Source organism: Branchiostoma lanceolatum, chromosome 4, assembly GCF_035083965.1.
Source record: "Branchiostoma lanceolatum isolate klBraLanc5 chromosome 4, klBraLanc5.hap2, whole genome shotgun sequence".
Lineage (NCBI taxonomy): Eukaryota > Metazoa > Chordata > Leptocardii > Amphioxiformes > Branchiostomatidae > Branchiostoma > Branchiostoma lanceolatum.
Window position 1 is genome coordinate 12,517,196 of NC_089725.1, and position 14,922 is coordinate 12,532,117.

The 14,922-nt window shown below is 43.6% G+C and overlaps 3 protein-coding genes across 3 annotated transcripts; 1 reads left to right on the top strand and 2 right to left on the bottom strand.

Annotated features, from left to right (window-relative positions):
• Positions 1-33: 33 nt before the first annotated feature.
• LOC136432630 (serine/threonine-protein kinase PDIK1L-like) lies at positions 34-2,152 on the bottom strand. The gene has a single exon (XM_066424052.1). The coding sequence runs from the start codon at positions 1,478-1,480 to the stop codon at positions 482-484; it is 999 nt and encodes a 332-aa protein (XP_066280149.1). The 5' UTR covers positions 1,481-2,152; the 3' UTR covers positions 34-481.
• A 2,807-nt stretch (positions 2,153-4,959) lies between these two features.
• Positions 4,960-7,154, top strand: LOC136432632 (uncharacterized). The gene is made up of 3 exons (XM_066424055.1): positions 4,960-5,517; positions 5,775-6,015; positions 6,243-7,154. Exons 1-3 carry the CDS (start codon positions 4,995-4,997, stop codon positions 6,547-6,549), a joined length of 1,071 nt encoding a protein of 356 aa, XP_066280152.1. The 5' UTR covers positions 4,960-4,994; the 3' UTR covers positions 6,550-7,154.
• Positions 7,155-9,957: 2,803 nt separating this feature from the next.
• On the bottom strand, positions 9,958-12,822 carry LOC136434174 (short-chain collagen C4-like). The gene is made up of 2 exons (XM_066426939.1): positions 12,101-12,822; positions 9,958-11,903 (listed from the first exon to the last, which is right to left on the bottom strand). Exons 1-2 carry the CDS (start codon positions 12,735-12,737, stop codon positions 11,644-11,646), a joined length of 897 nt encoding a protein of 298 aa, XP_066283036.1. The 5' UTR covers positions 12,738-12,822; the 3' UTR covers positions 9,958-11,643.
• Between the last annotated feature and the right edge of the window lie 2,100 nt (positions 12,823-14,922).

The window sequence follows — 14,922 nt, forward strand, 5'->3', positions numbered from 1 at the left end:
AAGATCTTCACTAAATAAGACTGCAAGAATATCGTTTTCATACTTTGTTTGAGAGACGTTTATTGCACCCCTTGGGCTAAGGATACATAGTGTTGCTATAGGACATACAAATGTACAAGGAATACTTGTGAGTAGATTTGCACCCAGATAAAAGTTACAGTCTGTTGTTAACGAAATAGCCAACATTGGACATTCACAACGGCTTTTAACTGAAAATACGGGTTTAGTACAATTCTACAATTGACTCCTCCTTTTTATGGAAAAAAATTCCCTATGTATTCGCGATCGTATTCACTGTGAAATTAACGTTATATTCAAAAGATTGCGTCAACTCTCATTTAACTTGTGTAGATTTGCTACTGACACTATATATATTCGGATCGTCTTAGATTGGGGTACATAATTCCGTAGACTCTCATTTTGCGTGTACTATAGTTGACATTATTAAGTCCAAAGTCATTTCTTTTCTAGTCACAAATTCTTACAACTCGAGCATGCCTGCGTTCCAAGCCCCGATTCCAACTGCAAACGCCGCTGCGAGGACTGCAAAGAATCCATAGCAAACCCGCCTTGTCCTGAAATGCGGTCTGTGTTCCTTTGCGGTAGATTTACCGAAAGCGTTGGATATGACGCGCAGGACCTCGCTGGCGTCGGGACGTTGTTTTGGATCAGCCTTAAGCATTTTTCTCAGCAGAAAGTTGATAGGTGTTGCTGGAAGTTGTAGTACTTCGGCCGCACCGTTGTGCCATAACGGCAGATGCCCCTCCCCGCTCAAGACGAAACAGGCCAGAATTCTTCTACTTTCTACATTCACACTAGTGTGGAGAAGTATAGCACAAATCACGGCGCCCAGCGAGAAAATGTCCACTCTTTCTAACGACGCCACTTCTCTTCCCCTCCAACATTCGGGCGGAAGAAAGTACTCCGCCCCAAGCTGCCTCTTGATGAAGTACTTGTAGACGTTGCCACCATAAGTCCACTCTTCGAGATGTTCGCACACTCTGGCCATTCCGAAGTCGGCTATCTTTGCACGAGTCTGTAAGAAGTCGTCTGTCCAGAGAAGAACGTTACTCGGCGTCAGTCCGCCATGGGTGACGTTGTTTTGGTGTAAGAACGCTAAGCCCTCGCTTAGATCACACAGCAACACGCCGAGTTCTTGATCGGATACGCCATGGTGTTGAAGAACGTAGTCGTTCAGCGTCGTTCCATCTTCGAACGGCGTCACGACGCATACGTAGACGTTTAGGTCTTGAATATCAGTGAAGGCGTCCACGTAGGAAAGGATGGCGCAGAAGTCGTCTAGTTCCTTAAGTTTGTTGACATGCCCCGCCGCGTCCTTGGCGCCTGTCAAGGTGTCACACTCGACCAGCCTTAAGGCGTACGTTCCAGACGATTCCTGGTGTCTTGCTTTGAACACCGCGCCGAAATGTCCCTGCGACAGCTTGTCCAAGATCTTATAACCATCTACTGTATCCTTCATTTCGTATGGAAGATAAATAGAGGCGAGTGGAAAGTTTTAAGTCCGAGTGTTTTTTTTTCCTAAGGGGCGGCGAGCCGTGTGTTGACATAACGCTAGTCGTTAAACGCTATAAGGGAAACATGACACGCTTTCCGCCCTTTTTCGGGCATTCAGAAGGAGACGGGGAAATAATAGAGCTTGCTACATGAGAGATTCGGGTTACAAGGGCCGCCAAAACTGGTCCATCTGTTTTGCGAGGAAACCGCATGGTGGCGTTGTCTGTTGCAATTGAACAACGAGTGCCAACCTTTAAAAAAACCGACCATAGGTCAGATCTAGTATCAGTTTCATGCATGTAACCTTTGGCACTATGACAGTTACAAAGTGGGGATAGTTGGAAAACGACACCCTTCGAGAAATTAACACGGTCTTTTGCCGATTTTTATCCAAATTATCAAAGAGTTTGTAACAACAGAAGGCAAAATCCTATAATGGCGATGGTTAGTCATAGCACTCTCTAACTGGCTAAGTCCATTTAACATCTCTTGAAGCTGTTGAGATATCTAGTAAAGTAAACAAATTTGTGATATTTCAAAATATCCATGAACAGGTGTTGTCAGATGTCATTGTGCGCATGCGCACCCGAACATGGGGTGGACAGGTGTCAAACACACACTCCCGAACATGCGGTAATTTTTTGGTTCGTTTGTGTCTTTATTTTTAGACTCAAAATTACTCTTCCCTTTACAGTATAGGACCTAACTAAGAGGAAGCCCCCCAAGGCTTGTGTATGAATCACTTGTATCTCTGCATGGATGAAGCATATTGCGCAAGAGACAGGTTGTCTTCTCCTGGGAAGGTCAATGAACCCATTGCATTTTGTACATCAATAATCACTTTGTACATAACTAGTTACCAGTTATTCTTCAGAAAAACACCTTGTGGGTTTGGAGCAAGGTCGGCTGTGGTTTGCTGGTGGTTGGGGGTGGGGTGAGTCGTGTGCATGTGTAACCGGGGTTTAAGTCACAGACTAAAACAACACTAGGCATATGCCTGCCAAATTATCAAATAGTGGGTTGAAAGTAGTCTGTCCTTACACAATCTTTAACTGGGTTAATGCCCCCCTCCCCCTCGCTAGAAGCGCGATTTTGCCAGGTTAGGTTAAAATGATGTATCGGATTGGCTGGCAGTAGTTACATTTAGATACATACGTGAACGTGCTATCGGTGGATGTACTGGTAAAAAAAACGATGCAGCTTGTCTGTTGTCTGTTTATTCTAGATTTTGTTCTCGGATCAAAACGATGACAAAAATATAACGTAACCCAGAAATATGTAACAGCAGATTCAGGGTGAGGTCACAAGACCCCAGAATGAAAATATAGACAAGTCCATCGTGAATCAAACCTTAAAACTTCGAACAAAGTTTGATAATAATTACACACTCACGAGACTAGGGATGACCATTCTTGATGATTAAATGTTTTCATCAACCAATTAACGGCGACAGATTAGCCGTCAGCAAAAACTGACACCGTTTAACCCTTGGCCGGAATGGCATTGTGTCAGCAGGGATGTCAACAAGTTATTGTCTTGCAATTAAAAAAAGATCATCATGGAATCATGATAAATGTTTGGTCAACGTTGCATCACGAGAACGTGCGTGGCATAAGATTTCTCTTCAAACACAACAATATGGAAACTAAACGCATATAGATGATATGCCTAGCCTCTAACAGGTTCCAGAGGCGGTTGAAAAGAGTAGAAATTGGCCAAATAGACAACAACAAAAAAAACATGCAAGAGGAGTTAGTCTGCTATAGGGGCACAGTTTGCCGCTCTAGGATGGCATATTAGACCCTCTCTCCGTAGCCGACTCCCTTAGCATACAATTCACTCTATTTGGCCAATTTCTACTATTTTTCCAGCCGCCCGCGGAGTCTGGTAGAGGCTAGGTATGCCGACTATACTCCCAACCAACAGCCAATCCATTTCAGACCTCCCGTCCACAGCCGAATGTTTCCATCATGTCAAAACATTCGGCTGGCGTAGACCACCAGCCAATCAAAGCCTACCTTGCTCCAAATCATGATTGGGTGAAGTTAGGGAGACCATATTGTTGGCTATGTGTATAGCTTCGGTCCATTTTCAATCCGGAGCCCGGCCGGGCTGTTTGCGAAAACGAAAAATAAAATGTGCATATCAAGAAAATACACGATATATGGTTAGGAGTATTTTTTTTACGTTTTGTGTCTTTTGTTGTCTTTTATACCATATTTTTCGTTCCTACAAGCTGACACCGACCGGCCCTGAATTGGAAATTGGACCGAAGCATAACCGGGGCTTTCTTTATATATGATACACGAATGCGACCTCACACATGTAGATACGGTCCGGTAACGTGCTACATTTTGTAACCCACGGGCACATGGCAACAAAATGTAGGAATTTTTATTTTAGAAATTGTATACATCTCAAGCAATGGTCGGTCTAATTTTTTTTGTATCGGGTTTTTAAAGTTAGTTGTAAGACTTCGCGCCTTCCCTAAAGCAGAGCTTAGCTAAGATAAAGAGAAGAAATCTTGCGAAAGGTTGTCGTTGTTTGCGCTCTTCTGCACCAGAAACTCGTCAAACCTGTTTTGTGACCCACTAGTGGATTATGTATGGGGTACATAAGTGATGATAAAATCAGCGCACATTTCTTCAACTAACTTAAACTAAGATGTAACGAACTTAAGAACTCGCCTTGAGTAGTTGATACATGTGTAAGCCTTATGAGTAATCAAATCGCATTTGGCAATGTACATGTTATTTTGATAGCAATTAAAGGGGACATATGATTGTTGGACAACAATGGACGTACTACGGTAGTGCTCAAGTTTTTCGCTTTATGTAACTTTATCTTAGATTAACAGGCTCTGAACTAGCTTCTGAAGCAGACCCTTGATATTCTACATGTCATAAGGCAACGTCCACTAGTCCCTCATGTGCCCTAGATATCATCCAGTACTAGTCAGAGCCTTTAATTGATCCGATTTTGTTTCGTTGGTTGTCGTCATGTCTTTTTTTTATTCAACTTTTATATACTTGTCATTACGTCTTGTAAGAAGACTTAACAAGGTCCCTTTGTTTATGAAAATTAAGCGTGACAACAGTGATAGAACGACATGTTGGCAAGTTCATATGATCGAGACCGCAACCAAGCCTCTACAGGTCGCTGGAAAAATCGTTGAAATTGGCCAAATAGGCGGATACCATGTCAGAAAAGTTAGCCCGCTATAGAAGTTACAGTTTGTGGATGGCCTATTGGACCCTCTCTCTGTAACTGACTCCATTAGCATACTATTCACTCTATTTGGCCAATTTCTACTATTTTTCCAGCCATTCGCGGGGCCTGGTAGAGGCTATCAAACGGCAACCAAGCGTTCGTATTCCTTTGGCCTTTTCCCGCCAGACCAAGTCACGTGTCGATTAAAGGTACTTCTTAATATAAATTTGGTCTCCAGACGACAGTAAGACAACTTAAGTTTCCCCAAGATGGAGGGTGCCAGCTCCCGTCCCTACGAGGGGTCCAGGGCAGAGTGGATCCTCCTGCAAGCAAACGATTTTGACCGAAAGTCCCGTGAAACGCGGTGCGGTGGCTGTGGCGGGAAGAAGGCCAACTGGGTCTGCTTGGATGCGGCCTGTGTCGCCTATAACCGCGGGAACGCGCTGTGCTTGTGTGACGGCTGCGACGCGCAGTTCCACCCGCAGTCTAGCCCGGTGATGGTGGGACACCGCCGCCTCGCCACCGTTCTATACATGTCCCTACAGCTGCTGTACCGCAACCGCCCGACCGCACAGAGCTTCCCCGAGTCGGGACGAAACCCCAAGCCGGAGTCTGCCACAGCTAGGGAGCCTTACCCGACTGCAGAAATGCACAGCAGCCACCCTCAAGCTCTGCTCCCGTCGCCCCCTGTCTCCCCAAACAAAATGCCCCCGAAATACGATCGTGTCAAGAAAGAGATCATCGAAAACCCATCGCAGGACATGCACTGGGAGCCATCGCCGCAACCCACAGGTGACAACTTCGTAAACATGCTCAAAAAGTTCTAAACATGAGATTTACTGTCAAGTAATCTTTATTCGTGTTTGAATGGGAGTAAATTGAGAATAGTAATGTAGCTATTGTAGTCTGACGACAACTTTATTTGCAACTGGCGCTAACGTTAAGTCACGTTCCGACTTGATAGTTAGACCCTAGTTTTAGCCAATAAAACGCGCAGTTTGTTATGGAGGGCCGGGACTGATCTTTTTATATCGTTACTGTCGTTTTAGTTGTTAACCAGGACAGGGCAGGAGAGACGGTGTTACCCAAAACTCGGCTATTCTCGACCGAAGGGCCCGGGCAGTGGACACAGCCCCCAGTCCCGGCCGACTCCAGCGGTCCGGCCATGGCCGAGCGGCCCGTGGATGCTGTCCCTGGCGGGAACATTAACACCAGTCCGCCCCAGAACGGCGCGCGGTCTATCGAGTACCGAGCCACCTTCGGCAACAACCTCAGGCCCATCCACAACAGGTAGGAGCGCCATTGTCTCGTCTTTGCAGTAAATTGTAGACATTTCAAGCACATGACCCGTCCCAATGCCAATTATATCAAATTAAATTTTTCCGTTGCCTTGCACAAAATTTTTACCGCTGATGTTTTTTTTTAAACAGGTACGCTCGATGCTAATTATATCAAATTAAATTTTTCCGTTGCCTTGCACAAAATTTAAACGGCTGATCTGTCTTTTTTTTAAACAGGTACGCTCGAATTCTCAGCACCCTGCGTCAGAGCGGGAACACGATGTCGCTACCGGAGGCGTTTAGTCGGGAATCGTTCTCCAAGTTGAGCGTGAAGAACTGCCTGGGTATCGCCGAGCTGCGGCTGCTGGACGCCGCCCTGTACCAGAAGGTGTTCGAAGGCTACAAGCAGCGCGCCGACACGACCAGGATCACCGTGGCGGGGCTGGAGCAGGAGTGCCGCCGGGTCCTAGCCGTCTACCGCCGCCTCGTCAAAGAAATGCGTGACAGGGGAGACCTTCTGCCGTTCTTCGACGTAACTTACTGAAGGAGAAACCGACGTTTCTGTAAGACTGTAAGTGTAACACGGCGTTAGAACGATCTCCATCACTTTTTACGTGGCAGAAAAACACTTCCCAACAAATAACTGCGAAGACTCTGGCTTAACGATTTTGATTCTTACTTCATGGATGTTGTAATGATTAGAATCAGCTTGTACATTTGCTTTTTAGTTGGAAAGATGTAAATGAAATATGATTATCTTGTATACTTAGGTAAATACACAGGGTACCCGTATGTATAGTTTGCGGACGGAATGGTGAAAGGTTGGGAAATACTTAATATGTAGATTCATTTATTTTCGCTCTGTTTTAAGTTCGCGGTTGAAACTATTTAACCATTGGAACACATGTTCGCGGTGTCATGGCTTTGCGCTAGAGAGGTTAACGCGAAAATAGGGTAAATAAAACCACCGCGAACATTTCAAGATGAATAGTATGCATGTATGTCGACAGCGTGGTTGTATCTTACATGGGAGAAAAACAGAATATCAAATTTTTGGTATCATACCTAATGCATTTAGCCCATGTTGGGCATGAATATGCAATAAAGTTCATTGTCATTGTCATTAAAGGTGTCAATTATGTGGACTTATTTTATGCTCGTGTTCTCTTTTTTCACAAATTTTATCCACTAAACATATAGTTACATTTACAAGAATGCTTCCAAACTTACCCTACATGCGCTATGTAATTTCGTTGTGTCGAAGATTGATACGAAAGCACACAGGTGGCTGACATGGTCACACTTCGTTTGCGCTAGTCGAATTGTCTACCTGTTTCTATTGTTGGCAAAGACAAAGTAGCAACGACGAATGAGCTCGAGCTTTTTTGGAAAAAAGGCCACAATTCTTTTAAGGCCGCAAAATTTACAGTAAAAAACTATAAAAATTTTGTTGCGTATGTGGATACATGTCATGGAAATGTATGCCAAATTTGAAGTCTTCTTGTGCACAGATAGCACCACCTATTTAAGTACATTTAGTTGACAGCATTTACAATATAATCGTCTACCAAACTACGGCAATTACGAGAAATACTAGTAGTTATTACCATTGTTTCAAAACAAGTATCACCCAACAGGGATGTATCTTTGTTCCTCAGGGATTTTGTCTTTTTTTCTTCTTCTCGAGCTCTTGTCGCCCGGGTGGCAACAGGTGTATTTACCCCTGGTGACCGCTTGGATGCAAATTTCGTGACATTTCTCTTGTTTCGCTGACATTATTGCCGCGGGCGGACAGCCCGCAAAACCGGTTCTGTCACAAAGTACCGGGATCTGGGAAGGCCTTTCTGAGTCCTTTAACGTGTAGAATATATAAGAATGAAAAGATGTTGATATATCAAAATCTTTCATATAAAGAAAAGGTGATAACGACATAAGCTGAAGTACATTTGAGAAGTGAAAAAAATTGGTTAACAGAATTCAAAAATAGAGCACGGGCATTGGCACGTGTTGTCATCTGTCAAATTCCCTGACCTGTCAAAAGCAAAAGGTCAATAAGAATAACTGTCACAACGTAATCATATATCTTGCATACATGACTCATGATGATGAGTAAAACATCGATGACGTTATGAAGTAAAAATGGAATATCTCAATTGTAAACAAACCACGTTGCTGTCTACAGTTGTTTCCAAAATGAGGCACAAAATGCAAATGACAGGATGAAAAATTTCCCTCCTTTGCGTTTACGTGTGTGTGTGTGTTTTGAATCGAAAAATCTTCTCTGAAATGTGGACTCTCCTCAAACTGCGGCATTGTGTGATGGAAATTGCAGCTAAGAATTGGAATCTAACAAAAACAGACAACAAAATCAAACCACAATGGTCACCACACAAATACTTTTCATCATAAGATAGTAACGTTACATTGCGGTTCAAATGTTAATGTCAAAGAAAAAAGAACTAAATTCACACAAAGACAGACATTGAAGTATATAACTGGTACATAGACGAATAAATACAGAGAACTCCCAATCTCTTGTAGTGCGTAACAGTAACTACATTCGAATTCAAAGTATCGACAACTATAATCTCAGTCTGCCGTATCACTGCACTGTGTCAACGTAAGTGGGAAGACAGCAGTCAACTGAATTGAACTGATTGATCATGCCCTACGTTATCATAATCAGTGCCCCCTGGCGGTTTGCGGTATTTAACATAGTTCTGGTTAAACAGGGCATGTACGTATACTCTTGCTCATATTTCCCCCAGTTCTGTATGAAATGTCATTCAACCCTTGTCATTTTAACTCAGATTTCGTCTTCAGACTATGTCAGGGACATGTTTGAGGCAAAATCTGTGGTAAGAAATGGTGTCGCGGAAAACGTCGTCTGGCATTAAAAATGGCGGGAAGCCTGCAGGCGACGCAGACACCTTTTTTCTCTACAGGTGTCTGTTAACATGTAGCTTATGACGACTAGCGCTTGTACGCATTTTGGATCAGTTAACGTAAGGTCAGAAAAATAGTTTACGTTGTTTCATCAACATGGCACCCGGTCTTTATGATCATTACTATGAAAGCGACAATTAACCTATTCTAGATCTGACATTGCAGACACCTCTGTAAAATGGTTGTTGTGTGGTTATGACTAATGTAGCTGCAAGGCTCTTATTGTTGCATCGTTACGTGCAAGTTATTAAACCTATTCAAACCAATTAACCCAGTCTTTGTTTGAAAGGAAATGTGTGCTTCGCACGCAAACGAGTTGTCTCAACATTTGTCATGTTAGTCCAACGATATTCTTACCAATCTAAAGCTAATGTGGGATTTGAAGCTGGCGGTCCCAATTTTTTTCCGATTTGAAATAAGATCTACAAGGTATCCATAGGTATAACTTTATTTGCTCTCTGCCAGAAATTGGCTCTTGCAATGTACGATGTACAACATAAAATGAAATGAATAATCACAACCAATAAACATAAACAACACAGTAAATAAATAAACGTAAACCATGAAACACAAAATCAACCCAGTACAAAATACTGAATAATAAATGAGTGAAGTGGAATAACACTTGAACATTTTTTCCATTACTAACAAAAATTGAAAGCTGCAACACACAATAAAGTAATTGTTTATATCATAAAATCAAGATCATAGTAACATGACATAATCAAATCATAATAGAGTAATCGTGTCATAAAACATAAAACAAGTTAAGTGGACATGGCAGACGTGCTTTGTAAACTGCCGATGTGTTGGTGTCTTAGAATGAAAGCGAAGTAAACAGATTTTCTCAGCCGTCTAATTACCTCAGTAGAAGGTCCCTCCATCAACTCTATAAACTTGTACGGACTTGGTTGTTTGGCGTAATAAGAAGGTAAAAACGTGGTTCTTAACCTTTTCAGAAAGGGGCACTCCATAACAAAATGGTACACATCTTCGATAACCCCCCCATCGCAAAAGGGGCATAACCTGTTTTGTCTAATAACATTTGAGTGTCGACCTACCTCTATTCTTAGTGTGTGGGCTGAGTATCTCAACTGCGCGAGCGCTGTCCTATATTTAAAGACATTAATATTACTTAGATATCTTTCTGTACCGAATCTGTCTTTGATTTCACCATATGTTCTCAGCCTTTTTGAGATTTCCAATTTATCATTCCATAGTTGTATAGCATAACGTTTAGTCCTTTTCTTAAATACTTCTTTAAATTCATCTTTATTCCCAACTCCGTGGCTAAACCATGCTTCCTGCATGCCATGTGCCACCAACAGCTGTTTAACTTCACTTATCCAGGTTTTCCTATCCACCTGGTCAAGGTCATATAATAGTTTATAGCATTTCTTAGTATATCTATTTTAATTCATTTCTAACACTTTATAAACCCAAAATTTGATAATTCTAATGTGTCTGAGGGTGCTCAGTGGATATCTACCCAGTTCCCCCAATACTGCAATGTGTGGTGTGGACTGTCCAAGACAGTTTATTTAACCTTTATTTAACTAGAAATGATTATCTGCACCAACAAATACGAGCTATCTATATTAATGCGGTTTATATCTGGGAAAATTGTAAGTAGCTATATAGATGACATCATTTGTAGGAATGAATATTATTTATGTCAGGAATTTTATATTTCTAGCCTCCATTCACATTAATCAGTGTTAAACAATGGATTTGAGAGATCTCTAGTGCAGCGCCCCTTCCGGGTATGCACAGTATAGATATACAGGAGTGCATTACACTGGGGGGGGGGGGCATCTTTTCAGGGTGGCGGAATTATGTACCCTGGTGGAACTATGTTATACGTGTGGTAGATGTTTAACGTATTTTACAGTATTAAGGGTGGTGTTAGAGTGTCTTTTTATAGTGATCTTGTAATATTCAAGCAGCTAGATCTCACGGTGACAGGACAGTATCCATGGGCCAGCCAATATACTAGTATTCTTTGTCCCGTGGATACTGTTCAGTCCCCTGAGAGCAGCTTCGAGATTAGCGGTATGTCAGTGTGCCAAAGCTTCAGTATACCTAGCAACGAGGCGCCACTGAAGCGCCGACTAGTAATCCATGATGATACTGCAGCCTTGGAACTGTCTGGCCTACATTTAAGACTGGAAAATAGCGATGTGAACGGATTCAATGTGTCCGGAATGTGTTCGGAATATCGAGATGTAAACGCCCGTTGACGCTGACGAGGACAGGTTAAAACAGGTTTCGCTATCGCAAATCTGTAATTGATTATATGAGGGCCAAACCGTTTTTTAAAGTTTGGAAAAAGAGTGCCAGACCTTTCAGCAAGGAGGCGACTAGACTACCGGTATACCAGACCAGACCAGAGCTAGAGTACGATGGATACCAAGCTAAGAATCAAGCAACTTTCGCATAAAAATCTGAATGATAGATATCGGAGGAAACTATGCTACTTTGGTTTGCAGATGCAGTCTTTCAGCTGTTTCAGTACGTGTAGTTTGAGTGGGGATGTCATTTTGACACCATCGCCTCTTGCGGTGGTTAATTGTACTGCAACCTCTTTACTCTTAAATTATGGAAAGAACAGATGTATGGCAAACAGATTTTTTGCCATTATAAAAGTCGATCATATCATCTTTCATGCATATTTGAATCTAAATTCAAATGTTTATTTTGTGCAGACGACGCACGCCAGCTCCCTCCCCTCCACGTACGGCGGACAGGGCAGCGAGCCGCAGCGGGCCTCCACGAGGTAGAACAGCGCGCCGTCCTGGTTCCCCTCCCCACCGGGTAGCACCTCGGGCTCCCCGTCCATGCAGACGAACTCCGAACGGCTGGGGTGGTCGTGATACTCCGCCATAAGGTAGCCTCCGTACTCCCGTGTCCAGCCGTCCGGGCAGGTCGTGCGGGCGGGGATCATCAGCTTTTTTTTTTTTTTTTTTTTCAAATGATTTTAATTTCAACATGGTACATAATTTCGCCAGGATACATAATTCAGCCAGGGTTCATTATTCCATCAGGGTACATAATTCTACCAGAATACATAATTTCACCAGGATACATAATTCCACCAGGGTAAATAATTCCGTCCGGGTACATAGTTCGATCAGGGTACATATTTCCACCTGGGATCATCAGCTGTGTGCGGCGGAAGAGACTGTAGCAGACGGCGCAGGGCACGTCACGGTCGTGGAGGGTAGCCTCGTCGTAGGGCGCGTTTGTAATAAGCTGGTACTCCGCGCCGTACATGTAGGACTTGATTCCGTTCGCCCCATCGATATACGAACCCCACTCCGGGTCTGCAGGGAGGCACTGATAGTTGCTCCCTCCTCCCTTCTGGTTGTAGAGCGATCCGCCGGCGAACCCAGAGTACACCGTTACCGTGCCCGTGCCCTCCTCACACGACTTCCGACCCCATCGGATGTAAACAGCCCCTCCGCCAAATGCTTCAGCGCCTTGGCTGCCCTTCTGTCCCGGGGACCCCTTTTCGCCTTTCTGGCCCTCCGGTCCGTATGGCCCCAGCTTCCCGGGACGGCCCGCCTCTCCCTTCTCTCCCCGACCGCCCGGCGGGCCCGGCGAGCCCGTGTCCCCCTGAGGTCCGGGCGGAGCCACCACGGTGATGTTGTTGACGTTACTGTTTGACATCTGCTTCGGACACGAGTCTTCCCCGCCTTCCGTGTCTACCGCTAAGCAGATACTAGTAGATAATAACAAGATCAGCACAGAAAGTGCGACGACGGCAACCGTAATTTGGGCCCTCATCCTGCTAAAGATCTCGAGAGGGCTGCAGAGCAAAATAGTTTGCAGATAAATGTGGATACTCCAGTCTGCCGACCTGGCCTTTCAAGTGTTAGATTACCTGCAATAACATTAAATCACAGCATTGAACATAGACATGTTTACAGTCGAACTTGCCGACGCCAGCAGAAAAGCTGTTTCTGACCATTTCTAATTCTAACGATGATTGTGACAGGCCTGCAGTACACAAGCTAGGTGGCGCTCATAAGCAATCAGTATAAAAAGAGCTGAGTGTGTCTGACTAAAAGTCACTTGTAGTAATTGCAAAATTCACTAGACGTCATTGTTAGCCATAAGGTCTGCACCGGAAAACAACTCACTGAAAACAATGGTAACTCTAAATCATTCACAAGCTGTTGAAGTATGACGTTTGTGACCAACGTCACGATGAAGCGCGTGTAGCAGCGCCGCCTGTCTGAAAGTCTGTGTCATTACAACCACCTGTTAATGTCCGCCTCGTATTTAGTGTAAGGTATTCCTTTATCTTCTGCGCAACGAATCGGTTGAATCTTTGAAACGGCTTAGCGGAATGGCAATGACATTACTCTCTCTTTCTGGCTTGTCTTTCGGTGTGTGTGTCTGTATGCCTGTGTGCGTGTGTCTGTTTGTGTTTCCGGATTTTTGTTGTCAGCATAACTCAAGAACTTCTGGATGGATTATGATGATGATTGGTATGCTGGTAGGTGTTGGGGAGACGAAGGTCAAGGTCAATTCTGGGGCCCCTAGTATGTGACCTTGGTTCTGCAGCAGCTTGACGTGCTGGTCATGTTTTTTTTGGTGACAGATAGTTTGTGATGTAAGGAAGAAGTGCTGTAGGTTTTGCCCCCTAGCAACTTGCTGTGGAACTACAGGGGCGCTATTCAATCACTGTGTTTGTATACATCCACCCTTCCATATATCCATTAAGACATTGCAATTGAAAAAAAACTGGAGGCAGTGTCTGAATGTACGTTAGTGCTTTTGTGTTATTCTTTTCTTTCCGTCGTTCGTCTTTGCTCATTTTTCGTGAAATTGTTTAGTCATCTTACTAGTGTATTGTCTTTGTCATTTTTATATCTTCACCTTCTATAGCCGCTTCTGATTCTTACCTTACTTGTGTGGGCATTATACAGAATCTCCTCACATTATTAATAGCTATGGACGGTTCATTTTTCTGTTGTATGGTCTAGTAGACGACTCTGAAGCCCTTACACATATAACTTCTCTGAAATTAAATTGTAAAAAAACAAACGTTGAAATAAAAACTTTTGAAAAATCCAATTGTGTCCTTTTGAACTGAGCTCTACATACTTCTCTATAATAGTCAGGTAATCTACTTGACCCCCTGATGCCCCGGCATGATTCAAGTCTAATCATTAACTTGCTCCAACCGTTTGAAGTAGCGTGCCAACACCTCGACACCAGATAAGAAACGGCAGCTTTAGAAAATATGTCATCTATGTGTCTGTGTCAAGCATTCTTTCAGTCCCCACAAGTATCTTGCACTGTGTACCAATCGATGCTGAAATTTCACCCTGTGTCATTTGAGTTATATCAGGACTTTGGCTTCAGAAGCGCCGGCCGGAATTTGTTCGTTAGTACAGGATAGCAGCTAGCGACCTCTCGCAATTGATGCCCCGCTACGAGAGGTCATAGTGCGCAGGAAAAAAAGAAGGCAACAATACGGTTCAAAAGGACAGATTTTTCCTAATGTATCCGCGGTGTTGATTAAGTGGAGATATTTGCACTCCCTCTGCTGCTATTTGTCCCGACCGTCATCTGCCTTCAACATAAGAGGTGTAAAGAGGTTTTTGATACGAGGGGTCGAGTGGGAAGCTGATCTCCCCGTTTACCGACGACATTTTGGCCTTCCCTAAGTTCCGTTGATAGAGTTATTATGCAAATTTACACCTTTTTCAGAGGTCGGTTGGCGGTGCCTTTGTAAAAAGCCATGCCCGGACGTGTTGTGTGAACTTTGGGATGTATTATGAAGTCTTCGACTTCGATTTTTCTCCTTGAAATCGTAGATGTAACCTCTCTCCGGCATCCGTTTGTTTGCTCACAACTTTTTGCCGCAAACGACTAAATGATGAAGTGCGTCGCGGCCGAGAGACCCCCGTCCTAACAAAGTGTTATCAAGTTTGGCTCTCCCATGTGTGAGAAGTTCTTA

Coding starts and splice junctions, on each gene's coding strand:
- LOC136432630 (XM_066424052.1), bottom strand. CDS start 1,480: ATGAAGGATACAGTAGATGGTTATAAGATCTTGGACAAGCTGTCGCAG.
- LOC136432632 (XM_066424055.1), top strand. CDS start 4,995: ATGGAGGGTGCCAGCTCCCGTCCCTACGAGGGGTCCAGGGCAGAGTGG. Junction 5,518..5,774: donor GCCATCGCCGCAACCCACAG/GTGACAACTTCG, acceptor CTGTCGTTTTAG/TTGTTAACCAGGACAGGGCA. Junction 6,016..6,242: donor CTCAGGCCCATCCACAACAG/GTAGGAGCGCCA, acceptor TTTTTTAAACAG/GTACGCTCGAATTCTCAGCA.
- LOC136434174 (XM_066426939.1), bottom strand. CDS start 12,737: ATGAGGGCCCAAATTACGGTTGCCGTCGTCGCACTTTCTGTGCTGATC. Junction 11,904..12,100: donor CACACAGCTGATGATCCCAG/GTGGAAATATGT, acceptor AAAAAAAAAAAA/AAAAGCTGATGATCCCCGCC.